Genomic DNA, 26207 nt, shown 5'->3' on the forward strand with positions numbered 1-26207 from the left:
TGCTTCATCCAGTTATGCAAATCCATCTGCCTCCTAAAAGCTGAGATGCTTCGGTGTGTGTGAAGTATATTAACTTGTTGACTCATTGGTGTGTGTGTGTGTGTATTGGCTTGATGAAAGACTGGCACCAGATATGCAGGATGTGGATAAACCATTGCACTGTGATAAAGGTTGTCTAATTAACCTGACCTCCATACAGTGGGTTAGATGAATGGTAGGTTTTAATTGAGCTGATTCTAATTCCCCTCCCCTCCCTTTGTTTCTCTCCTTAGTCAAGGCCACCATGCCTATTTGGGTGGTGCTTCTATCCCGTATCATCATGAAGGAGAAGCAAACTACAAAGGTAAGTGGGTCTGAGATTCATAAGAAGTGGTGAGTATTTGTTTTATCGCAAACTACATGCTAGGAATTTATTTTTTTCCAACTCACTTCCAAACAGCTGGCTATAACTTAGGATACGTAAGTTTGATATCTTGCTTTCAATTGTAAAGTATATTCTAAATACAAATTCTTGATCCATTTGAGGATTTTGTTCTACGAATTTTTTTCTAGTAGTTACGTGGAAATTTGCATACAAGTTGTTTCCTCCACCCTTCTAAAATCTGTGTTGCTGTCAGTGAGAAGGGCGGTTGAGCTCTCCATCTCTGCTGGTGCCACCAGTGTGACTGGTTCTGACATATATCTGTTAGAGGAAGAAAGGTGTCCTGTACCACAATATCCTGAGTAGCCCAAGAGCAGTCCCAGTGATTCTAACTGGATCATTTGCCCATCCTGTAGAGATGCCTACAGCCTGCACAAAGCAAACTTGTACAGCTCCCAGGTGATTGACTGAGTTTGGTACAAGTACCTCTGAGAAACAGGCACTGCTTCAATAAATGAAAGGTGTCACAAGAAGCAATCATTTTATTCATTCTAAACAGTTATGACCTAGTCATTTTGACAGTTGGGGTCAACTTACTCTTTAAGACTTGAATCCATAAAGAATGTTTATAAAGAGAAGTAGGGTACAAAATAAGGAATAGTGCCTTGGATTATATTGCAGAAGAGCAAGTTGTAAGCAGAGAGGGCATTTATGTTTTCTATGGTGCCTTGAGTCTATTCTGCTCTTTCAGTATTTGAGTTAAATCAACTGTTACGATCCCAGTGGGGAAACTATAAACCAAGATAACCAAAGTTACCAAATGACTCCCAAATGAAGAGATTACCAATGAGATTTCATTTTTCTTAATTTTTACTTTAATATGAATCAGAATCGATGTAAATTGAACATGAATTAACAGGCAAGTTACTTCAGATAAAAAGGTAAGTTTCACTTTAAATGGTTGATACAACAAAGGTACGTCTTACACAAGCACCCGCTCACTCCCCGCAGAAATGTCGCACTGCATTCTCTAACTTAGGTTTTGGTAGGAACTCTCACTTACTCAATTGATTTAACTCTTGAGTCGCATTCACCTTCAGCCATATTTTGTCCAAGCTTCCTTGAGACGGTTGTCACCAATACGGCACACTCCCACAGAACCTTCTTAGCTAGGTTAATGACGGTCTCGATGGCACAAATTCCCTAGAGACTCTTTTATCTGAACTCTTTAATAAACCCTGTTAAACGATCTAATCATCTCTGGCAAAACTGAAGCAGTAGCAGTAAAGTTGTCCAATTCACAGTCCCTGCTCTCCCTGTCGTCGCCTTTCTGTCCTGTTTAACTGTATTACACATGCACAGTTCTTTGTAAATATGCTTTCTCTGTTCTCCCCTCTGCTGCAGCTGTCCTTTGTGCCTGTGCAGCCACACAGCTTTCATGTATTAACTTTCTTTGATATTGCTTCCTGGTCCAGGTCACATGGACCAATATTTCATAATCAAGAAAATTGCAATTGATCCCTTTACAATTGATGCAAGTTCTTAAAAATACTTTTCAAACATTCTTAAAACCAATTGCAGATTCCACAGATGTTTTAAAGAAAGCAAAAATTTCTTGACTGTACTGCATCCAAGTCCGCGGTCATTGCAGAGATTAGTTGACCCAAAACTCATTGGCCCAAAAATTAATCTCCATTAAAAACTGACTTTTACCAGGATTTTGGTGTATTTAGGTGGAACTTTCCAACATGTCCTAACTGTTGAATTTCCTTCCCGGCAGGTCTACATGTCATTGATCCCTATAATATCTGGAGTCTTCTTGGCGACGGTGACTGAACTCTCCTTCGATGTTTGGGGTCTCATTAGTGCACTTGCTGCCACCCTCTGCTTCTCCCTTCAGAACATCTTCTCCAAGAAGGTAAAGAGGTGGCTCTGAAATTCAGGTCTTAGAATTTGTCCAGATAAAATGATGGAGACACTTTGGAAGGTGCATTGGCCAATTTATGTTTTGGGAGAGAATTTCCTGCTTTCTGCATTTACATTTTCTTCCTTCACAATTCATACCCAAGGATCAAAGGACTGAGCTACTCCCAGGTCTCTGGCAGCATGCATCACTCTGAACTGGGAGGTAAATGTGAAGCTGTGCACAACCCATTCGGTGTTCTTGCCAGGACTGCCTGGCCCTCACTTCACTTATCATCCTCATAACAGCACAGTGATTTTTAAGGCATTTGATGGGATGGGGTGGAGAGGGAAAGTGGCGACTGAATGTTACACAGTTGAGCAATGGTCGTTGCACCCTCTGCATTCTGCTGTTTTGACTGTTCTGCGTTTGCTTTACAACCTGTCATTCTAGGCTTTGTTGACTATGATGTGGTTGCACTGCCGGAAGAAGTTGCATTATTTTTTGGGTAGGACATTTGCTGAAATGGGAAATGAGCCCAGAGATTGTTGGCCTCACCAGTCAAAGCTGAATGAGCAAGCAAGGCGCAAGTTGAAATTACATCATCTTGTAAGCATATTACTCAGTTGGATACACTCCTCCCTCAAACCAGCAGATTCTAGCTAAATGAGTAGACAATTGCCCTTCTATTGATGAGCTCTCTCCCCTCAAGCACAGTTGGTTGAACATTCTTCCAAATATCAAAATGTGCTGTTTTTTCATTGAAAATATGCAAAACCACCAGAGATGAACAAGATGGGATGGAATATAATAGTGATTCAGTGACAGCTTGGATTTAAAAGTTCAAAGAGGGAGGTGAGGATCTGGGAAAAAGTTACAGCATGAGATGGAGACCTACAAATTTGATACCGCACTTGTTTCTTTTGGTGCCAAATAGGCGTCTGAGCATCCAATTATGGTAGGAGGGCTGTGCTATCTGCCATATTAGTGAAGGCAGAAAAAGATGCTTCCAGTGCCTGTGCCTGAAACAGACTTTTAGGGTCTTTACATTTGCAAAGTCAGGCTACCTTGGTCAGGAAAACATGGGCAGCATGCAGCCTGACCAGCAGTCCTTAAGTTGAGTATTCCTATGCTGAAGACAGTTGTGCAAATGTGCCTTCTCCCCTAACCCCCTACCAATGCTCGCTTACCTACATTGGTTCTCTTCCAGCAAAGCCTCGGTTTAAAAATTCGTATCTGGTTTTCAAATCTCTCCATGTTCTTGCCCGTCCCTATCTCTGCAGTCTCCTGCAACCCTCATATCTTGGCTCTGCTCTAAATCTGGCGTCTTAAGTGTTCTTGATTTTCATCACTGCACAATTGATGGCAGTGTCTCCAACTGACTAGGCCCTAAGTTTTGGAATTTCCTCCCTTTACCTCTCTTTCTTCTTTTAAGATATGCCTTAAAACCTGTCCTGATATTTGCTTAATGTGATTCAGTGTCAAATTTTGTTTAATAAAGCTCCTTGAGAAGTGCTAGGATCTGGTTTATCATGTTATGTAAATGCAAAACAAAAATAAAAATACCTGGAAAAGCTCAGCAGGTCTGGCAGCATCTGCGGAGAGGAATACAGTTAATGTTTTGAGTCCGTATGACTTATATAAATGCAAGATGTTATTGAAGTGTGTAAGTGACCTGTATCTGAAACCAAGGGGAAATTCGGAGGGCATTGACCATAGCATTGTTGAAGAGCAGCACAGAACTTTGCTCCTGTTTTCTTATAACATTTAAATCCCCCAAATACTGCTCTAGAACATCTCTCAAACAGGATACATGACTATTATACACAATTCTCTCTGCATTGAATCTTTCTGACCTATCTTTATCTTGTTGTTCATAGGTGGCATCTTTTTGGAATGGGATATCAGAGTATTTCATAAAAGATGCACCCATTGTAGAATTATGCCTTTGTTGTCTATTGCCCCTCTACCTACACAATGCTCCTTAACATTGAATACGTGGTGCAGTTAGATAAGTCCTCTAACTTAACAACACCTTGCATTTACATAGCAGCTACAGCATTGTATAAGTATCCCAAGATGCTACACATGAGCTTATTGATCAAAATTTGGAACAGTGATACATAAGATATTAAACGCTTGGTTAAAGAAGTACATTTTCAGGAGTGTTTTAAAGGGAAGGAGTGAAGTAGAGAGGTCCAGAGGGTACATGGAAAGAATTCTAAAGATAAGGGCTTGTGCAGTTGATGGCACAGCCACCAATGGCGGGATAACGAAAATTGGGGATGTGCAAGAGCCAGAATTAGAGGAGCACAGAGATCTAGGAGGGTTATATGAACATAAGAAATAAGTGCAGTAGGCCATTTGGCCCCTCGAGCCTGCTCTGCCATTCAATGAGATCATGGCTGGTCTGTTTGTTTTTCAAATCCCACATTCCCACCTACCCCTGATAACCTTTGATCCCCTTGCCTAACAAGAATCTTAGATTCCCTTGCCTAACAAGAATCTATCTATCTCTTAAAAATATTCAATAATCCTGCCTCCAGCACCTTCTGAGGCAGAGAATTCCAAAGTCATGCAACCCTTTGAGAGAAAAAGTTTTCTCCCCATCTCTGTCCTAAAAGGACAACCCCTAATTTTAAAACAGTGTCCCCTAGTTCTGGACTCACCCACAAAAGGAAACATCCTTTCCACATCCAGATAGACCAGCTCATAATTTTATGCTGATGCGTCTTCAACAAGATGCTATTTATCATAGATCAAGAATCTGTCCAGATGTTTCGTATGAAATTAGGAACGAGAACCTAACTCTGACATGTACTCAATTTATTCCCACAGTGCACCTTCTCTAAACTTGAGCTCATCAAAAATCTTAGCATCCTGACTCAGTCCAAGTTTCACCCAGCACCATTCTTGCTGAGACAGTTCAGGATCTTATATACTTCAATCAAGTCACCCCTCACTCTTCTAAACTCCAGTAGAAACAAGTCTAGTCAGCCTAGCCTTTTCTCATAAGACAATCCGCTCATGCCAGGTAAACCTAGTAAACCGCCTCTGAACCATCTTCAAAGCATTTACGTTCTTCCTTAAATAAGGAGACCAAAACTGCACTCTGTGTTCAAGATGTGGTCTCACCAATGTCCTGTATAACTGAAGCATAACATCCTTACTTTTATGTTCAATTCCTCTATTAATAAAGGATAGCATTCCATTAGTCTCCTTAATTACTTACTATACCTGCAAACTAACTTTTTGTGACTCGGAATTCTGCAGCTGTTCTACATTGAAGTAATGCCCTTATTTTTATTCTTCCTGCTAAAGTGAACAACTTCACATTTTCCCACATTATACTCCATCTGCCAGATTTTTTCCCACTCACTCAACCTATCTATATCTGTCTGCACTCTCCTTATGTCATCTTTACAGCATACTTTCCTGTACATCTTTGTGTCATCTGCAAATTTAGCTACTATACCTTCGCTCCCCTCATCTAAGTCATTGATGATAATTGTAAAAAGTTGGCACCCCAGCACAGACCCCTGCGGAACTCCACGTGTCACATGCTGCCAATAAAAAAAAATCCATTTATGCATACATGCTGTTTTCTGCCAGCCAATCGTCTATCCATGCTAATACATTACCCTCTACACCATGAGCTTTTATTTTCCACAATAACCTTTGACGTGGCACCTTATCAAATGCCTTCTGGAAATCTAAGTACAGTACGTCTACAGGCTCCCCTTTAACCACAGCGCATGTTACTCCTTCAAAGAACTTCAATAAATTGGTTATAGGGCTGGTGGAGGTTATCAGGACAAAACAGCAAAGATTAGCGATAGGAAGGAACGAGGCCATAGATGGATTGGTAAACAAAGATGAGAACTTTAAAATCAAAACATTGCCATATCAGGAGCCGGGGTGCTGGGTGAGTGAAACTTGGTGTGAGTTAAGATGCCAGGATTATTAGATGAGCTTAAGTTTACAGAGGGTGCATGGTGGGAGTAAAGTGAATACATGCCACTGTTAGGTCCTCGTTCCTAATTTCATATGAATCATCAGGACAGATTCAGTATTGCTTCAGTACACATCAAAACTGGTAAATTTGGTCAAATATGTATATTCTTGATTTTATTACGAGTATAGAGTATATGGTATAGATAGCATATATATCTAATGTCTCTTTCCAAACAAACACATCCACCTCCTGTCCTAACGACATAATACACAGGTTCATGGGGGCTAAACATTGGAGTAGGTCATTCAGCCCTTTGAGCCTGCTCTGCTAGTCGATAAGATCATGGCTAATCTTACTGTGGTCTCAACTCCATCTTCCTGTCTGCCCTCCATAACCCTCGACTCCCTTGTCGATCACAAATCTATCTAACTCAGCCTTGGATAAGTTCAGTGACCCAGCCACCACTGCTTTCTGGCGAAGAGAATTCCACAGACTAGCAACTCTCTAAGAGAAAAAAATTCTCCTCATCCCTGTCTTGAGACCTCCTTATTTTTAAACTGTGTCCCTAGTTCTAGTCTCTCCCAAGAGGAAACATGCTGCTCATGTCTTTGTCCTTTGCTCCACCTGCAGGTGCTGAGAGATACACGGATGCATCACCTTCGACTCCTCTATATCCTTGGATGTTATGCTGTCATCTTTATGGTTCCAACTTGGGTCCTTGTCGATGTGTCTGCATTTTTTGTAAACAACTCAGTAGTGAGTGAACGTCAATATTGATACTTTTTTTTATTCATTCACAGGATGTGGGTGTCACTGGCAAGGCCAGCATTTATTGCCCATCCCTAAACTGAGTGTCTTGCTACTAGGCCATTTCAGAGAGCAGTTAAGAGTCAGCCATTTTGCTATGGGTCTGGAGTCACATGTAGGCCAGTCCGGGTAAGGATTCCTTCCTTAAAGGAATTTAGTGAACCAGATGAGTTTTTACAACAATTTGATAGTTTCATGGTCACTATTACCCATACTAGCTCTTTATTCCATATATTTAGTTAATTAACTAAATTTAAATTCCTCACCTGCCGCGGTTAATTAGTCCCAGCCTCTGCATTGCTAGTCCAGGAGCATAGCACAGGTTTCTCTTTAATTCTCCTATGAATTGTTTGTGACTCCTTGTTTTAGTCAAAAGTTGTAACGTCTTCTCTCCATCTGCCCTATCAAGTCTTCTCATAATCTTAAAGACCTCTATCAGGTCATTCCTTATTTCTCTCTTTTCAAGAGAAAAGTGCCGCAGCCTGTTCAAGCTTTCCTGATAAGTTTAACCTTACAGTTCTACTTTTCCATTATCATCCCAGTAAATATATTTTATACCTTCTCAAGTGCCTCTAAATACTTTTTATAATATGGAGACAAGTACTCCAACTGTGATCTAACCAAAGTTCTGTACAAATTTAATATCTGTTTTTCAATTTCATCTCTTCTAGAAATGAGTCTATATTACTTTTTTCATGGCCTTGTTAACCTGCATCACTACTTTGTGATTTATGTATCTGTACCCCAGATCCCTCTGCTTCTCGAGCAAATTGATACTTTCTTTCCATGGTGTGTGTGGCCCCCTTGTGCCTCCTAGTAAAATGTACCACCGCACACACATATATTGAAGTTTATTTGCCAATTAAATGTCAATTCTTTAAGTTTATTCATTTCTTCCCTTATTATATCGCAGCTCTCCGGTACTAATTTTACCCCAATTTGGTGTTCTCAAATTTTGATATTGTACTTCTGAATCCCAAGTCTGTATAATTTATGTAAATGGTGAATGGCAGTGTCCCAGAACCCATCCTTGTGGAACACCACTTCCCACCTCTTGCCACTTTTGTTATTTACGTGTCTGTAGAATATTTCACTATTTTTGTATTCCTTGGTACTTTGATTTATTTGCTTTCTTTACGTTCCTAATTGTTTCTTTGATTTCTTTCCTAACCTTTTTGTATTCCCTTTTGTCATCCTCTCCTTTGTTGTCCGTATACTTAATGTATGCCTTTTTCTTAGCTTTAGTTTCAGTTTTGCTCTTATTTCTTTACCCATCTATGGCGTGTCTTTAGTGGCTAATTTATTTTTGCTCTTTAATGAGGTATATTTCTCCTGGACTCTCTTGATCACTGTTTTTATGTGGCCATAGAGGGAGAAGGGAAGGGTCAAAGATAAGTTTTAAAATGTAAACCTTTGGTGGGGTTAGAGGCGGGAGAGAGAATAACGAGCTTTCTGTTGCTTATCTTTACGTGATTCGTAGTGACAGTTGCACAGAGATGTACTGTGTCACCGAGCTGTTGTTTGTCTCTTCCAGACAGATGTCTCCCACTGGTACTGGACACTCATATTGCTGCTCATCAGTGGCTTCTGTAACTTTGCTCAGAACATGGTTGCCTTTAGTATCCTGAACCTCATCAGTCCACTCAGCTACTCTGTAGCCAACGCCACCAAGAGGATCATGGTAATTTCAGTATCGCTCATCATGCTGCAGAACCCAGTCACTTCTACCAACGTCATAGGGATGATGACTGCCATTGTCGGGGTGTTTGCCTATAACAAGGTCAGTCTGCCTACTTTTTCCTAAATGAGAGACTGCTTTAATGTACTGTTTCCTCCTGCTGATGGTTTGTACTGAGGTGCAATTTCCAGGGATCAGTTGACCTCTAGTCCATTGCCGTGATATGTGGCCATATCCTTAATTGCAAACATGGACAGTGAGCATCAGCGGCCTATTCAACCCCAGGAGAGTAGGGAGTGATTGGTTGTCATAGCTGATCCTGTTCCTGTTTCTACGCATACAGGACAAGGAATGCTGTGTGTGTAGATTGAGGCACTCGATGGAACAGAGAATGTTGTGTTTGGATCGTGGAACTCGATGGGGTGCAAATTCCTGTAATTATGGTGTTGAGAAAGTTCTATTTCTGCCTCACCCTGTACCTGCTTTGAGAGTGCTGAATGCCATTAATAGAAAGAAATGGGAAAACAATCCCCCTCTCTCATTAAGTCATTGCTCACCCTGAGGATTCAGCACTCCCAGCCATTTAAAATGAAAACTAATCTTTAAAAGATCCCCACTCATTTCTTATCTCTTTCTAAAACAGGCTAAATATGATGCCAATCAAGAAGCCAAGAGAAAGTTGCTCCCAGTCACCTCAGGGGACCTTGTGTCTCTCAATCAGCATCAAGAACTGTCTGTTGATCAAAAGGGGCAGATGAATGGGACTGTGCTCTACCCTCAGTACACAGAATACCAGTATGGACGGAATGGCCTGCTGGCCGAACAGTTACAGTACAACCGGCAGAGCTCCCTCGGAACGACCTACGTTTCCAACCGATTCGACATATAAATTCATTACCAGAACCATCCAACTTCCACCCTTAACTTATTCTGCATACAATCGGAAACTCCCGGTTAGCCAATAGATTTTAGCAAGAAGTCTCGGTCTGAGGCCCTATATTTTTTTTATTTTAAGGTAATGGAGAGAACACTGTAACTTGGACTTCATGAAGATGCATTTTGCACCTTGTGTGATGTTTTGTATGGTGTGTGTGTGTGTGTGTGAGACATTCATTCTGCCCAGAAATTGTTTGAGGTGGGGGGAGAGGGCATGAGATGGTTGATCAGTATGAGGTGGTTACTTCACAGAGTAAGTGAGGCTGTGGTTAGGTAATCGGAATACCTGCACAAGAAGCCCACTTCTTAAAAGGGTGCATTAAAGATATTGGAACCATGAACCCAACCCTTCTAGCCCAATATTAAATATAACTCCCTCCTTGTCTTTGCGTGTGACAGAGTGCACTTAAGTGCACCACGTGTTACCGAATCTTTTCAGAAGGCTGTGTGCCATCTTTGTCTAATGGTTCAGTTCCTCCATTTTTCTGGGGGTGCATTTACCTATTAACTATATTCTTTTTATGTAGATAGATAATTATTTGACTGTGATTGATGAATTGGAGAGTATTGATCAAATGATTCCAATTATTGCCAAACCATAAAGTAAATATGAAGCATCCATGAGTTTTCCATTGTGTTGGGAGGTGGGAGGTCTCATCACTTTGGTTGAGATGTGCCTCCACAGCCTGCATGTCGCAATACCCCAATTTGTGTTTGTTAATCATACATTTCCTGGTCAATTTAGATTTAATCTGGATTTAAATAAGCTGCTTGATACGTACAGTATAGATGGATTCCATTCTGATTACAATACATGTAAATAATCCAGTTTAGCATCTGATAGCAACTCCCAAGTTTCTGTGAGCAGCTAAAATTGGCATTCAGATATGGTAACTGAGCTGTTGATTGTGCTCTGTCCATGTTATGTCCCCACACAGTTCTGTTAATTGAATCAAACAATACCAAATTAGACTGGCTCAGTGGTAGCACTCTTTTCTCTGAAGGTTCTGGGTTCAGATCCCAGAGATTTGAGCACAGAATCTGAGCTGACACTTCAATGCAATACTGAGGGAGTGCTAACATGAAAGGTTCTAATTTTTCAAATGAGACGTTCAACAAAAGCTTGATAATTTTACTGGGTGTAAAAATCCCATGCACTATTGAAAGAACGGGAGTTATCCCCAGTGTTCTGGCCAACTTTTATCCCTCAACTAATGTCACCAAAAACAGATTACCAGGTCATCATCTCATTGCTATTTGCATACAGTAAGGCCCCACAAATCAGTTGATGTGTTTCCTACATTACAACAATATCTACACTTCACAATTAATTGGCTGTAAAGTGCTTTGGGAGTTCCTGTGTTTGTGCAAAGCACTAGATCAATGTAGGTTCTTTTTATTCAGTCAGTCCCCGCTAGTATTGCAATATTTAAGATTCGTACTTGTAGAGCAGATGGCGAGATGCCAGCCTACAAAGTTAGCTGAAATCCACCATGCAGTAATAAATGGAGTGGTGTGCAAGCTGCTGGATGGGTACAGTTCTAAGAACTTAATCTCTTCCAAACACCTATAAAGAATAAAAAAAACTTTGAAATGCTGGATACTGAAATAAAAGCAGAAATTGTTAGAAACACACAGCAAGTCACTCAGCAGCTGTGAAGAAGAAAGATGCACTTGCTGTTTTGGGTGTGTACCTTCTCATGTAGGGTGTATTCGGAACATGAACCTGTTGTTTCTCTTCACAGATATAGGCCAGTATTTCTGCTATTATTCCAGGCAGTTCTGTGCTGTTCGTGAATTCCCAAAAATCACTTCCCTTTAGAATCACTCCTTGATGCACTGCTTTCATATGTTCCCCAAGTCTGTTCATTCTGAATTGCTATACACCTAAGTGTTTCATGAATCCAGTATCTGTTGGGAGAATTATTACAAAATTAACATTTAAAATTGCTTCATGAAAGAAACTGATAGCCTGCAAATCCCAGAATGACCAAATACTAATGTCAGTTGGCCAAGTTGCTGACCATTTTGGAAGTGAGCACCGATCACAGAATCACAGTGTAGAAGAGGCCCTTCGGCCCATTGAGTGTGCACCGACATGTGAGAAACACCTGACCTACCTACCTAATCCCATTTACCAGCACTTGGCCCATAGCCTTGAATGTTATGACGTGCCAACTGCTCGTCCAGGTACTTTTTAAAGGATGAGGCAACTTGCCTCCACCACCTTCCCAGGCAGTGCATTCCAGACTGTCACCACCCTCTGGGTAAAAAAGTTTTTCTTCACATCCCCCCCTAAACCTCGTGCCCCTCACCTTGAACTTATGCACCTTTGTGACTGACCCTTGAACTAAGGGGAACAAAAAGAGACATCACTATTATTAAGTGATCAATGGTAGTACCAATGCTACTGGTTAAAAGGGAAGTGTTTTCGTACTCACTCATTGTACATTCTTGTTGCACTTGTTTCTTCATTGCCTTTTGTATTTGTTTTATGTTGAGAATAGCTATCTTACTCACTTTCGTGTTCCCTGTGTCTCACTCTATTATATCTTTCCTCTTTCTGACTTCACATCTTTCTCTCTCACTGTCTCCCTATACTTTTTCTCAGACTGTTTCTCACTCACACATTGAATCACATTAATTATAGCTGGTTTAAATTTCGCTACAAAAAGTTCATTTCCCCTTTTCCTTATTTAATGTTCATAGTGACTGGTGATCATTGCAGCATCTGTGCATTGATAATGCATTCCTTAAAGCATGTCATACTGGTATATTGCAAAATTCTGAATGCTATAAATAGAAGAGATCTGTACACTTTTCACGCTCATAGTTGTTAGTTGAAACTAACCAGTAAGCAGTAATCTTCCCTAAAGTTTCACAATTCACAGTGTGAATGAAGATGGTTGGTCTGACTTGCTGTGTAACCTAAGGTGTTGAGGAAAATTCTGTTTATGCCTCACACTGTACCTGCTTTGAGTGTTTCATGTCATTAATAGAAAGAAATGGGAAAACAATGTCCCTCTCTTGTTCAATCATTCTCTCAGCCTGAGCATTCAGCACTCCCAGTCATTTAAAATAAGAACTGATTTTTAAATGATGCCCTTTCCCATCGCTATAGTGATCAAGTCCATTGCCTATATGTCTGCTACAAAAAATCAAATGGCAGAGAACATTTGAAATAATGTCCTATTTGCCCCAGTTTCGCACTCCACGAGCTATAATTCTTCTGGCTGGCAGCTGCTGATCTTCACTGTAAATTTCAAGATTAAATAGGATTTTGAGAGTTCGAGGAGCTGATTTAATGAAATGTTTTTATTGGTAAGGATTCCTGCTCTTAACTCAACTCCCAACCAACTTCCTGCAGGTAGTGAAAATTCTGCCTTTGTCCCTGACTCGTCAGAACTGCTGTGAATTTAAACTATGCAACTTATTCCTCACTGCAGGAACATTAGTTAGTGGTTTTGCTGAGTGGACCCTTACTGTGCACAGATTGGCTATGATGCTTCCAATATTGCAACAGTGACTACACTTTATAAGTGCTTCATTGACTGTAAAGCACTTTGGAATGTCGAGATCATGAATAGGGCTATATAAATGCAAGACTTTCCTTTCAATAAAAGTCCACACATTGTACATGTTAACCCATGCATTTCTCCAGGAGTCATCATGGCTGCACAGTGGCATTCAAAACTTTCAATCATGACCATGTATTTATTTTCAATCAGAAGCCATGTGCACTAAATTTGTAAGTCTGTTCACAGATCTCGATGGTGCAGGCTTTAGATCATTCAATTCAGCAACCTTACCTGTACTGCCAGCTGTGGATCAGCAACTGAAGTGTTTATGTTCTGACTGAGATTTAACTTTGGCAATCACAATTCCATGTTTTCTGCCTCCCCTACACACACAGAACTATTTGATCAGCTTTGAAATAGCATGTATTTAATGTTTGTGTTTTGGTAAATACTATAGAAATTGAGGTTAAATCTACCTCTGAGGGTTTACTTTTGGTTGTACAGTGGTTGCATGCAAATGCCCATGAATGATATTCCTTACTTATATATCACTGGAGTGGACATGGAACTGAACTCATTTGTTTAGAGTTGGAGAGGTTCTTGCTTGGAGATATGTTTGTAAGATGGGCTATTCTGCAACAAAACCTTGTCACAGATATGGGAAATCAGGGTTTGCTTCTCTCATTGAACTCAAAAGTCATTGTGTTGTACAGTCTTATGTAATCAGTAGAGAGCAAGAGCACCAAGTGACCAGACACTGACCAGACATTTTCAGGAGTTGCTGATAACGTTAGGGTACTGGAAGCTTGGTAACTCAGAGCTTAAGGTTGATGGTGGTTGGGGAATTGGTAGATACAGAGCATTTGGGGTACATGGATGAAAGTTAAGAGTTACAGAAAGCTTTTTAACGAAGAGAAGATGAGGTGCAATTTCCTCACTTTCTCATTTCCACTTAAAGATTCATCTTTTTATCAAATAATATTAACAAAAGACATAATACCCTTTTTACAAGTCTCATATCTATCTTAGATTGAAATTTTCAGCCTTTGCAGTTATCAAGGAGGAAGTGTTGCTGTGCTTCTTCCCCATTGATAAAAAGCAAATTCAGTCCTAGAACCTGGTTTAGGCTCAAAGTATGGGACTAACTTCCAATTATCTGGAAATACAATGCTGAGGGTTTGAGAGAGAGACCTGTGGTGGTTTTGCACATTCTTCTTGTACCTTTTTTTGGCAGCAGTGTGGTTTTTATCTTAAAATATTTACCCAATGAAGCAGCAGCACCACCTGACAGAAAATCAATACTTCAACAACACAAATCACTGCATAAAGAAAATCATTCCTGACCTGAAAATAGATTTCTCTTGGAGTGTGTCCTATCTTGGTGGTTTGCTTTGTAAACCACAAATATTCATCAAAGTGTTAAACACTTCACCCCAACCCCACAAATGTTTGATTTATTTAACGGTTTCTTTTTTTTTAAATCAAAAAGTGTGTATTTTCTGTAACTAAGTTGTTTTACTGGAGAAATTTCTATTCGGAATCTTAATACAAAAGCAAAATAATGCAGCTGCCGGAAATCTAAAATAAGAACAGACAACGCTGGAAACGTTCAGGTCTGGCAGCATCTGAGGAGAGAAAGTGTTACAAACCTGATATATTAATTCTGTTTCTCTCTCCTCAGATGCTGCCAGATATACTGAGTGTTTTCAGTATTTTCTATTTTTATTTCTGTTGAGAACCTTCTCTGTTTTGTTCCCATCTAACAACAGATGATAGGGGAAATTCCCTGAGAAATGAAATTCTCATTCTGATGCAGATCTTTGCTCTCTGCTGCTACCTGATTATTTAAGATAGCTTCTGACCATTGTATGCTCTGAACACAAATAGGCAGTGGGACCTGTTTAAAACTGGATATCTTTCAGATTATTCCCTTTTTAAAGCCATTTACCTTTTGATCATATTTTAAATGCAGCTCACAGTGTGACAGGTAATTTTATCATTTTAAAAATCTCTGTATAGATGTTTCCAAGTTCATGTATTATTGCAGGTTTCCCTATACTGCAGTATTGTTTCTTGAGCTCAGTGGTTGGAAGTCACTGGAGGTGAATGTATGTGTGCCAATGCTCATTAGTGTATCATGTCTATCTACAGAACATTTTTAACTTCAAAAACAAGTGTTGATGGGAAAAAAATGTGACATTTAAATTAATAAAGTGAAAAGAGAAGCCAGTACAATAATGGGTCCTTATTTGAACAAATAGTTAGGGTTTAACTCAAAGTTACAGCAAGAAGTAAGGTGGTGTCATGATACATTGAAGTGCCTTTGGGTGGGATGCTGCAATGAGCACAATGCTCCACTTGCTGAGTTCTTGGTTGCATCAATCTAAATAATTCCTAGATTCAAGTAGAACAACATTGATATTTACATACTTATTCTTCTTTTATTTACAAGAATATCAGAATTGCGAGGTTACAACAATCAGTAAAGACTAAACAGACTGGGGCTCTTTCTCCAGAAAAGAGAAAGCTGAGGGATGACCTGATAGAGGTCTTCAAAATTATGAAAGGATAGACATAAAGATGGTTCCACTTTTGGGAGAATCCAAAACCAAAGGTCATAAATATAGGTCAGTCATTAATAATTCCAGTAGGGAATTCATGAGAAACTTCTTTACCCACAGTGTGTTAGCGCACACACCTCTTGAATCACAAGGTTCTGGATTCAAGTCTCACTCCAGGCTTTGAATGCAAAAATCAAGGCTGACGCTCCAGTGCAGTACTGAGGGAGTGCTGCACTATTGGAGGTGCCACTTTTCAGGTGAGATATTAAACTAAAGCCTTGTCTGCCCTGTCAAGTGGATGTAAAAGGATGGCACTATTCAAAGAACAGCAGGGGAGTTGTCCTCAATGACCTGGCCAAAAAATTTATCCCTCAAATCAATATCATAAAAACTGATTGTCTGATCATCACATTGGAGCTCATGCTATGCAAAAGAGCTGCTGCATTTCCTACATTATAACATTATACTTCAAGGCCAAAATTTTTCCCTCGTCGGGCGGGGGTGGTTGGGATTTCACGTGGGCGGGCCAATTAAGGCTCGTGGATGAGGTTTCCTAAAAAATGTAAAGGCCACTTGACCTTTTCGCCTGCCCATCAACCATTAGTTAATGATCGCAAAAATCAAGGCTGACGCTCCAGTGCGGTACTGAGGGAGTGCTGCACTATTGGAGTTAATTAAAAGCAAAATACTGCGGGTGCTGGAAATCTGAAACAAAAAAATTGCTGGAAAAACACGGCAGGTCTGACAGCATCTGTGGAGAGGAAGACAGAGTTAACATTCCAAGTCCATATGACTTCAGATGAAGAGTCATACGGACTCGAAACATTAACTCTGTCTTCCTCTCCACAGCTGCAGTTAGACCTCAGCAGGTCTTTTTATAGCAATTTTTGTTTTTGTCAAGTTGATTAGCTCATTAATGGCATTAATAGGCCTTTATCCTGACGTCATCGTGTGTCATATTACGCTCGTGCATGTTGGGCGTACGCCAAACGTAAAATTCTGGCCCAAAAGTACTTAAGTGGCTGAAAAATGCTTTGAGACATAGTGGTCATGAAAAACTATCTTTTTTCCCAATAGTTAGAATATCAAACAAGGAGTAGTTGGGGTGAATAGCATGCATTTAAGGCAAAGTTAAATAAACACATGGAGAAAGGTATTGAAGATTACATGGATACGGTTAGATGAAATGAGGTGTGAGGAGGATTGTGTGCAGCATAACCACGATTGGGTCAAGTGCCCAGTCTCTGTGCTGTAATTTTACTAATTCTGTTATATTCCAGAAAAATTACTGGAACTTCCAAGATTTTGAATAATTGACCACTCAAATATTGAAAAAAAGTTTGGTTCATAGACGAACAAACCAATCAAACATGGGAATGATAGCATAATGTTAATGTTACTGGACGAATGCACCAGAGATTTAACCAGGCCAGCTGGGGGAATTTAAAATCAATCAATAAATCTGGAATAAAAAGCTAGTCTCAGTAATGATTTTAAAACTCTTTGGTTCACTAATGTCCTTTAGGAAAGGAAATCTGCCATCTTTACCCTGTCTGACCTATGTGTGACTCTAGACCCACAGTAACTGCCCTCTGAAATGGTCCAGCAAGCCCTTCTGTTGTATCAAACTGCTACAGAAAAATCAAGTAAGAATAAAACTGGACAGACCACTTGATATCGACCAAGGCACTGTAAATGATAAAGACAAACCCTGCCCAGTCATTCTTCCCAAAGTAATCCTCACTAACATTGAGACTTATGCCAAAATTGGGAGAACTATCCTGCAGCCAATGGCCCAGACTCCCCCATCAGTATTGGAAATGGTGGCACAGTGGTTAACAGACAGGAGGGAGTAGCTCTAGGAATCCTCAATATTGTCTCTGGACCCCATGAAGTCTTATGGCATCAAGTCAAATATGGGCAAAGAAACCTGATTACCTCCTACCACCTACTGTCCTCTCTCAACTGATGAATCTATTCCTCCATGTTTGACCAGCACTTGGAAGACATAGTGAAGGTAGCAATGGCACAGAATGTACTATAGATGGGGGAATGTTCAAATGCGTCTTCAAGAATGGCTCAGTAGCACCACTACTGACCTAGTTGGGCCGAATCCTAATGAACATAAATGGTACACACTGCTGCCACTGTGCATCGGTGGTGGAGGGAGTGAATGTTTAAGGTGGTGGAGCTGGTGCCAATCAAGTGAGTTGCTTTGTCCTGGATTGTGTTGAGCTTCTTGACTGCAGCTCCAACAGGTATGTCTTGTCCACAAAAAGCATAATAAATCCAATCCATCAGTCTACTCTCAATCAACAAAATGATGGAAGCTGTCATCCACAGTACTATTAAGTGGCATTTACTTAGCAATAACCTGCTCGCTGATACTCAGTTTGAGTTCCACCAGGGCCACTTGTCTCCAGACCTCATTACAACCTTGGTACAAACATGGACAAAAGAGCTGAATTTCAGAGGTGAGGTGAGAGGCTTCTCTCATCAAGGCAGTATTCGTTCGACTGAGACGTCAAGGAGCCCTGGCAAAATTGAAGTCAATAGGAATCAGCAGGAGCAAATTCAAATTTTGGAGTTAAACCTAGCATGAAGGAAGATGGTTGTAGTTGTTGGAGGTCAATCACCTCAGCCCCATGACAGTGCTGCAGGAGTTCCTCAGGGTAGTATCCTAGGTGCAATCATCTTCAGCTGTTCCATCAATGATCTTCTTTCCATCACAAAGTCAAAATTGGGGACATTTGTTGACTGTATTTCAGTACCAGTCGCAACTCCTCGGATACTGAAGCAGTCCCTACAGCCGAAGGCCTGAAGTTGATGCAGCAAAATCTGAACATTCAGGTTTGGGCTGATTGTTTCGAATGGTAACAGTTTGAAGGGAAATTTGAACTTCTGGTTATTAACTGAAAAAGGACACATAACATGATTTCACATTTTAAAATGCGTACTATATCAAATGACTAAACAAAAAAACACAATTATTTTCTTTTCATAGGCAACTTATACTTTGAACTACCAAACAGAATTTTCCCCCTTTCCACTTTTACTGACAACCAAAAATCCCAATTTTGTTACGTTACTCAGTTTCTTAAGGAGACATCCAATTCTCCTGGAACCAATCCAAAGGGTTTTGCAGCACTGAAGTGTTTTTACTTCTATTCCTTTTGTTTTCCAATACTATCTTCCACCTTGAGAGTTTTCTTGAGGATTCGCCCTCTAGTTTCAGCTAAGCAAATCCTCCAGCCTTGTTTAACTCCTCACTAGCTTGGTCTTCAAATTGCGCATGAGCTCCCACCACATTCCACGTAGTGAATGATAAAGACACCATTTTCTCTGCTTAAGGTGCAGGCCTGGCCAATTCTATCTTTGGGTCTCTTCTCTCAGTTGGCTACAGCCCACACAGGACCAAAACTTGCAACTCCCCTCTCTGATATTCTAGGTTTATATGGAAGCTTGTAACCTGATGTCAAAACAGCCCCTCCTCCATGACAAAAGGAAAACATTAGCACTGCTACTTGGATACAAGGCTAAACAGCTGATTCCGATCACCACTGCATTTCATCTTAGAAACAAAGGAACAGGTTGCTGCACAACTGTTTACAATCTGCTATCAATAACACCTTTCTGAGCCCTAAAAGACTTAGCGTCTCATTGTAGACTTAGAAATAGGAGTCAATGTCTCCAATGTAAATATCTAGCAACCCCCTCTCCATAAAACAATCTATGTCTTTCTTTGATTGTTAACAATTAAACAAACTATGTTTACTGTCAGGCAAATGCCAGCATATGTCACATGACCCCTTTCATTTATCCTAAATTTAAAGATACAGTCCCAAACTACAACATTCTTATGAACCAAAATACATGGTGCTAAAATGTATTAATCCTATAAATCTGACAATCACAACAAGCACTCCACTCAAGTGCCAGGTAATGTCCATCTCCAAAAAGAAAGAGAATCTAACTATCGCCTCTTTATGTTCAATTGCATTCACACCACTGATTCTACCACATCAGCATCGTGAGGTTACCACTGATCAGAAACTTGACCAGCCACACAAATACTGTGGTTACAAAAGCAGGTCAGAGACTGGAAATTCTTCAATGAATAACTCACCTCCTGATTTCAGGGTGACCAACTGTCCCATTTTTTTTATGGGACTGTCCCATCTCCTTATGTTTTCTTCCCAGAACAGCATTTGACCTGCATTTGTAAAACTAGGCATCTGTTTTGACTCTGATCTTATCCTGCAGCTTTATCCCGTCTTTGGTATTTTGTGCAGCCACACTGGTCTCCTGCCATCCACCACAAGGTGTCATCAGAGCCCTGACAGAGCCAGCCGAAGGCCTGAAGTTGACAGTGGCAGGTTTCAAACTTTGATTCTTGGGGCAGAATTTTGAGTTTGGCAGGCGGGCCTGGGGTCGGCTGGAAAATGGGCCCATCACCTGTGATCAGCCCCTCCAAAAGCAACTTCACACTTGTGGGCCAATTAAGGCCCGCCAAGCACGAAACACGGCTCCCCCTGGTGAGGAAGGGCCGAGCAGGGACCAGGGCCTGTCGGCCACTGGCTCCAATGACAACCCAGCGGTTGATTTAAAAACAGCCCAGGCAGCCCCTGGAAGGCTGCCACAGAAGAACATCTGTTCCGCATTAGCAAAGTGATGGAGTCAAGTGCGGCAGGAGACGCCAGGCAGGAGGGCAGGTTGGGTGGGCACTCAGCCCCCTCACTTTTCAGATGAGGGCCTCGCAGTCTTCCTGGAGGAGGTGGCTGCCAGGAGGGACGCCCTTCGTCCCCAGAGGTGGGAGGAGGAGGCCACTGCACATCACAAAGAGGGCATGAGATGAGGTGGCAGCGCTGGTTAGCAGCCATGATGCGGTGTGGCGCACATGGGTGCAGTGTCGAAAGAGTTTCAGTGATCTGCTGCGCTCAGGAAGCTGAGTATCATGTTGGCATAGGTCTGTGTGCTGAAGCGTTAAAGTGTAGCTATCCCCTCGTGGAGCTCAGGGGTGTTAGAGTCTGAGTGCTAACTGTCAATGATGGCGGAGCTGGCCAAGGGGGTGGGCCCTGGCTGCTTGGACTGAGTGCCTTGCGGCTCGAGGGCCACGACTCGGATCTGCCCTGCGAGGTGCTCATCAGCCAGGGTTAGCCAGGCTGCAGTGGTGCTGCAGGTACAGAGTGGACTAATCAATGCTCCTCTGTCCTTTCAGGAGGAGACAAGCCATAACCAACTGAGAGGTCATGGAGAGGCGGAGGCCCACCCAACCTGCTGCTGCTGACCAGGTACGAGCAGGATGCCCTTGAGCTGGAGGGCCAGCATGCTCCCCATGCAACTGGGTGTGGAGAGGCAGGAGTGCCAGACGAAGGTAAGAGTGCAGTGCACAGAGGCAAGAGTTTCTGATTGTGCAACCATTCTAGTGTAGTCTCTTCATTCATGGGAGCTCAAACCTAGAGTCCCCATTGATCATTGAAAGATGATGGCACCGTGATGTAGATCTCTATTGTCTCACCAGGGTACCTGGCATGCATAGTGACAGTGTGATGGCATTAACTAATGATATGTCCTTGATCTCCCTTTTAGATTTGCCAGCACATATCGCTGTCTGGACTCCAAAAGGCCACCCCTGATACCGGAGGACCACCAGGCTTCATTTGCACCTGTGTCACATCCGCTCTCTGAACCAGGCACCAGTGCAGATACCACCACCTTGATGGGCATTAGATCGGCGGCTAGAATGTTGGTGCAGATTGGTGAGGGCACTTCACACTCACTTGAGGTGCAGGCGGAGGCAGAGAGTGCCAGTATGCTGGCAGAACTGTTGGGGACCAGAATGATGCTCAGTCAAAGACAGATGATGAGACTCTGGAGTCATCCATCTCAAGCATGTTAATTAAACGTGATTTGCCCTTAACAAATCTGTGCTGGCTTTCCCTAATTTATTATTAAGTAATTAATTTTGTCCCAAATTATCATTTATAGTCCCCCACACTTGTCTTTAAATATTACTCTCTCTTCCTTCCCCACCACCACACCACCCCCCTTCTCCCCCTCCCCCCACCCCCAATAATCTGTGCATGCCTCCCCCACACTGCCAAGATGTCAGCTCCTCCACCTTCTGAAGGGTAATTCGGGATGGCCAGCGACACATCCCATGAGTGAATAAAAGACAGCTTTAAAAACAAAAAAACTGCGGATGCTGGAAATCCAAAACACAAACAGAATTACCTGGAAAAACTCAGCAGGTCTGGCAGCATCGGTGGAGAAGAAAAGAGTTGACGTTTCGAGTCCTCATGACCCTTCGACAGACAGTGTGGGGGAGGCATGCACAGATTATTGGGGGTGGGGGAAGGGGGAGGAGGGGGGTGGTGTGGTGGTGGGGAAGGAAGAGAGAGTAATATTTAAAGACAAGTGTGGGGGACTATAAAAGACAGCTTTGGTTAGCATGAATTACTCCTGTAGTCTGGAACTGACAAAATCTGGAATATTGCATTAAGGAAAGCTTGATTAGAGTGATTTAAACAGCAATCTCTTTTTCAGTTGGGTTTATCTGAAGATCCACCAAATCAACACCAAAAATAGTTTTTGCTAAAGTGACCACCATACAGGCAAGAATTTACATTATTGTTAAACTCAAACTTCTACAATATCTTAGCCTTGAATGGCACTTGCCCAACATTAGCTGAACAACTGCTTTTCCTCGATGATTCAACCCGATATCTAAATATCTCACCATCCCCTCACCACACTACTATCCTTGTTGAAGTTTAGCCTTCATATAAACTCCCAATCACGTTCATGGTCACATTCTCAGCCTCATTTCACTTGATTTTTCAATCTCCGTGTCTTGATCACAAACCATTTGCTGATCTACCGCCCCATCCACTTCCTTTAACTCCACACTTCTTGTCAACTGACGATTGGAGGGAAACTTCTTTGAAAATATACTCAAAATCCAAACTCCTTCTGCTGTAATCCTCCATTCATCACACACTTCTGCATCTGTTCACTTGCTCTACTGCTCCATTGTCTTGGGCTCCAATACCTTCTGCCAAACCACTGTCTTTCCACCAACTCCACCCAGCCATCTCAACTTCTTTGAGTAGCAGGATATAACCTTGCACACACCTACACACACAGGTATAGTCATTCATCACTAAATCTCACTGAGCCATGTCAAGAGTAAGATCCCATACTCTCTAGTCAAATCCTGCATCAGTTCCAGGATCATCCTGAAGAACAAGGACTGCCCCAGTGCTCATGTTTTTTTGTTTCTAAGATTGAAATCATTGTTGGCCTTTGATTTTACCTCCCCTCTTTCCCCCACCCATACCCCATTCTTCTGATTAACTACTTCCAATCTCATTATTCTCCCATGTCTCTGCGATCTGTATTTTGCCCCCTTCAAGCTAATCTCCTCAATTAAATTTAGCTTCTATTCTCTCACTTCCTTCCCAACTTGACTCCCAACCACTGGCCCACCCTCCTCCTGGCCTCTGTACTAGCTGATTGTGTTAAAAACAAGAAACTGTGGATGCTAGAAATCCAAAACAAAAACAGAAATACCTGGAAAAACCCAGCAGGTCTGGCAGCATCGGCGGAGAAGAACAAAGTTGACGTTTCGATCCTCATGACCCTTCAACAGAACTAAGTAAAAATAGGAGAGGGGTGAAATATAAGCTGGTTTAAGGTGGGGGTGGGGTGGGGGGAGGCTGTAGGGACAAGCAAGCAGTGATAGGAGCACATAACCAAAAGATGTCACAGACAAAAGAACAAAGAGGTGTTGAAGGTGGTGATATTATCTAAAAGAATGTGCTAATTAAGAATGGATGGCAGGACACGCAAGGTACAGATGATAGCTGTAGTGGGGGTGGGGTGAAATAAGACTAAAAGGGCATAAAAGGTATAGATTTAAAAATAATGGAAATAAGTGGGAAAAGAAAAATCTATATAAATTATTGGAGAAAACAAAAGGGAGGGGGAAAAAACGGAAAGGGGCTGGGGATGGAGGAGGGAGTTCAAGATCTAAAGTTGTTGAACTCAATATTCAGTCCAGAAGGCTGTAAAGTGCCTAGTCGGAAGATGAGGTGCTGTTCCTCCAGTTTGCGTTGAGCTTCACTGGAACAATGCAGCAAGCCAAGGACAGACATGTGGGCAAAAGAGCGGGGTGGAGTGTTAAAATGGCAAGCGACAGGGAGGTCTGGGTCATTCTGGCGGACAGACCGAAGGTGTTCTGCAAAGCGGTCACCCAGTCTGCATTTGGTCTCTCCAATGTAGAGGAATCCACATTGGGAGCAATGAATGCAGTAGACTAAGTTGGGGGAAGTGTAGGTGAAATGCTGCTTCACTTGAAAGGAGTGTTTGGGCCCTTGGACGGTGAGGAGAGAGGACATGAAGGGGCAGGTGTTGCATATTTTGCGTATGCATGGGGAGGTGCCGTGGATGGGGGTTGAGGAGTAGGGGGTGATGGAGGAGTGGACCAGGGTGTCACGGAGGGAATGATCCCTATGGAATGCCGCCGGGGGGGTGAAGGGAAGATGTGTTTGGTGGTGGCATCATGCTGGAGTTGATGGAAATGGCGGAGGATGATCCTTTGAATGCGGAGGCTGGTGGGGTGATACGTGAGGACAAGGGGGACCCTCTCATGTTTCTGGGAGGGAGAAGGCGTGAGGGCGGATGCTCGGGAGATGAGCCGGACACAGTTGAGGGCCCTGTCAACAACCGTGGGTGGAAAACCTCGGTTAAGGAAGAAGGAGGACATGTTAGAGGAACTGTTTTTGAAGGTAGCGTCATCAGAACAGATGCGACGGAGGCGAAGGAACTGAGAGAATGGGATGGAGTCCTTACAGGAAGAGGGGTGTGGTGAGCTGTTGTCGAGGTAGCTGGGGGTGTCGGTAGGCTTGTAATGGATATTGGTGGACAGTCTATCACCAGAAATTGAGACAGAGAGGTCAGGGAAGGGAAGGGAAGTGTCGGAGATGGACCATGTGAAAATGATGGAGGGGTGGAGATTGGAAGCAAAATTAATACATTTTTCCAGGTCCCAACGAGAGCATGAAGCAGCACCAAAGTAATCATCGATGTACCGGAGAAAGAGTTGTGGAAGGAGGCCGGAGTAGGACTGGAACAAGGAATGTTCCACATACTCCATAAAGAGACAGGCATAGCTGGGGCCCATGCGGGTACCCATAGCCACACCTATTATTTGGAGGAAGTGAGAGGAGTTAAAGGAGAAATTGTTCAGTGTGAGAACAAGTTCAGCCAGATGGAGGAGAGTAGTGGTGGATGGGGATTGTTCGGGCCTCTGTTCGAGGAAGAAGCTGAGAGCCCTCAGACCATCCTGGTAGGGGATGGAGGTGTAGTGAGATTGGACGTCCATGGTGAAGAGGAGGCGGTTGGGGCCAGGGAACTGGAAATTGTTGATGTGACGTAAGGTGTCAGAGGAATCACGGATGTAGGTGGGAAGGGACTGGACAAGGGGAGAGAGAAGGGAGTCAAGATAACGAGAAATGAGTTCCGTGGGACAGGAACGGGCTGACACAATCGGTGTGCTGGGACAGTCCTGTTTGTGGATTTTGGGTCGGAGGTAGAAGTGGGCCATCTGAGGTTGGGCGACTATCAGGTTGGAAGCTGTGGGAGGAAGATCTCCAGAGGAGATGAGGTCAGTGACAGTTCTGGAAACAATGGCTTGATGTTCAGTGGTGGGGTCATGGTCCAGGGAGAGGTAGGAGGAAGTGTCTGCGAGTTGACGCTCAGCCTCCGCGAGGTAGATGTCAGTGCGCCAGACAACAACAGCACCACCCTTGTCAGCGTGTTTGATGACAATATTAGGGTTGGACCTGAGAGAACGGAGTGCAGTAAGTTCAGAGAGAGACAGGTTAGAATGGGTGAGAGGAGTAGAGAAATTGAGACGACTAATGTCTCGCCGACAGTTCTCAATGAAAAGATCAAGAGAAGGTAAGAATCCAGAGGGAGAGGTCCAGGTGGAGGAAGAATATTGGAGGTGAGTAAAAGGATCCGTTGAACGGGGAGAGGATTCCTACCCAAAGAAGTGAGCACAGAGACGAAGGCAGCGGAAGAAGAGTTCAGCATTGTGCCGAGCCCGAAATTCATTGAGTTAAGGGCGTAAGGGTACGAAACTAAGTCCTTTGCTGAGCACGTTCAGCGTCGGAGAGGGGAAGGTCAGGGGGTATAGTGAATACATGGCTGAGGCTGGGATTGGAAGATCGGGTGGGGACGGAGGGACAGGCAGGGGTGGAGGGTCCTAGATGGGTGTTGGTGTCGATGAGTTGTTGGTGCTTGCGTTCCTTAGCACTTGAGAGAAAGAGAAAAAAATTTTTGTTGAGGCGTCGGATGAGACGAAGAATAAAATGAAACTTTGGGCACATGCAGCTTTGAAAAAGGGTGCAGCGGTGCTGCTGGAGGGAGAGGTCGAGTGTGTTCATATGGCGGCGCATGGCACTGAGTGTGGAGATGTGGACG

The 26207-nt window shown here is 42.6% G+C and overlaps 1 protein-coding gene across 4 annotated transcripts in view; it reads left to right on the forward strand.

Moving 5' to 3' along the window:
* Window positions 1-21632, forward strand: part of slc35e1 (solute carrier family 35 member E1) — a 58485-nt gene extending 36853 nt beyond the window's left edge. Inside the window, exons 2-7 of one of the 4 annotated variants that reach the window (XR_005945112.1) lie at window positions 273-343; window positions 2142-2279; window positions 6850-6975; window positions 8561-8806; window positions 20938-21093; window positions 21309-21632. Coding sequence is in view for 1 of the 4 variants with exons in the window: in XM_041204233.1 (XP_041060167.1) it covers window positions 273-343; window positions 2142-2279; window positions 6850-6975; window positions 8561-8806; window positions 9348-9593 (827 nt within the window). In the remaining 3 variants the exon portion in view is untranslated. Of the gene's footprint in view, window positions 1-272; window positions 344-2141; window positions 2280-6849; window positions 6976-8560; window positions 8807-9347; window positions 11810-20937; window positions 21094-21308 lie in introns of those variants that run through there. The other 3 variants (XR_005945111.1, XR_005945110.1, XM_041204233.1) reach the window with 3 other exon arrangements.
* Window positions 21633-26207: the final 4575 nt, after the last annotated feature.

Source organism: Carcharodon carcharias, chromosome 14, assembly GCF_017639515.1.
Source record: "Carcharodon carcharias isolate sCarCar2 chromosome 14, sCarCar2.pri, whole genome shotgun sequence".
Lineage (NCBI taxonomy): Eukaryota > Metazoa > Chordata > Chondrichthyes > Lamniformes > Lamnidae > Carcharodon > Carcharodon carcharias.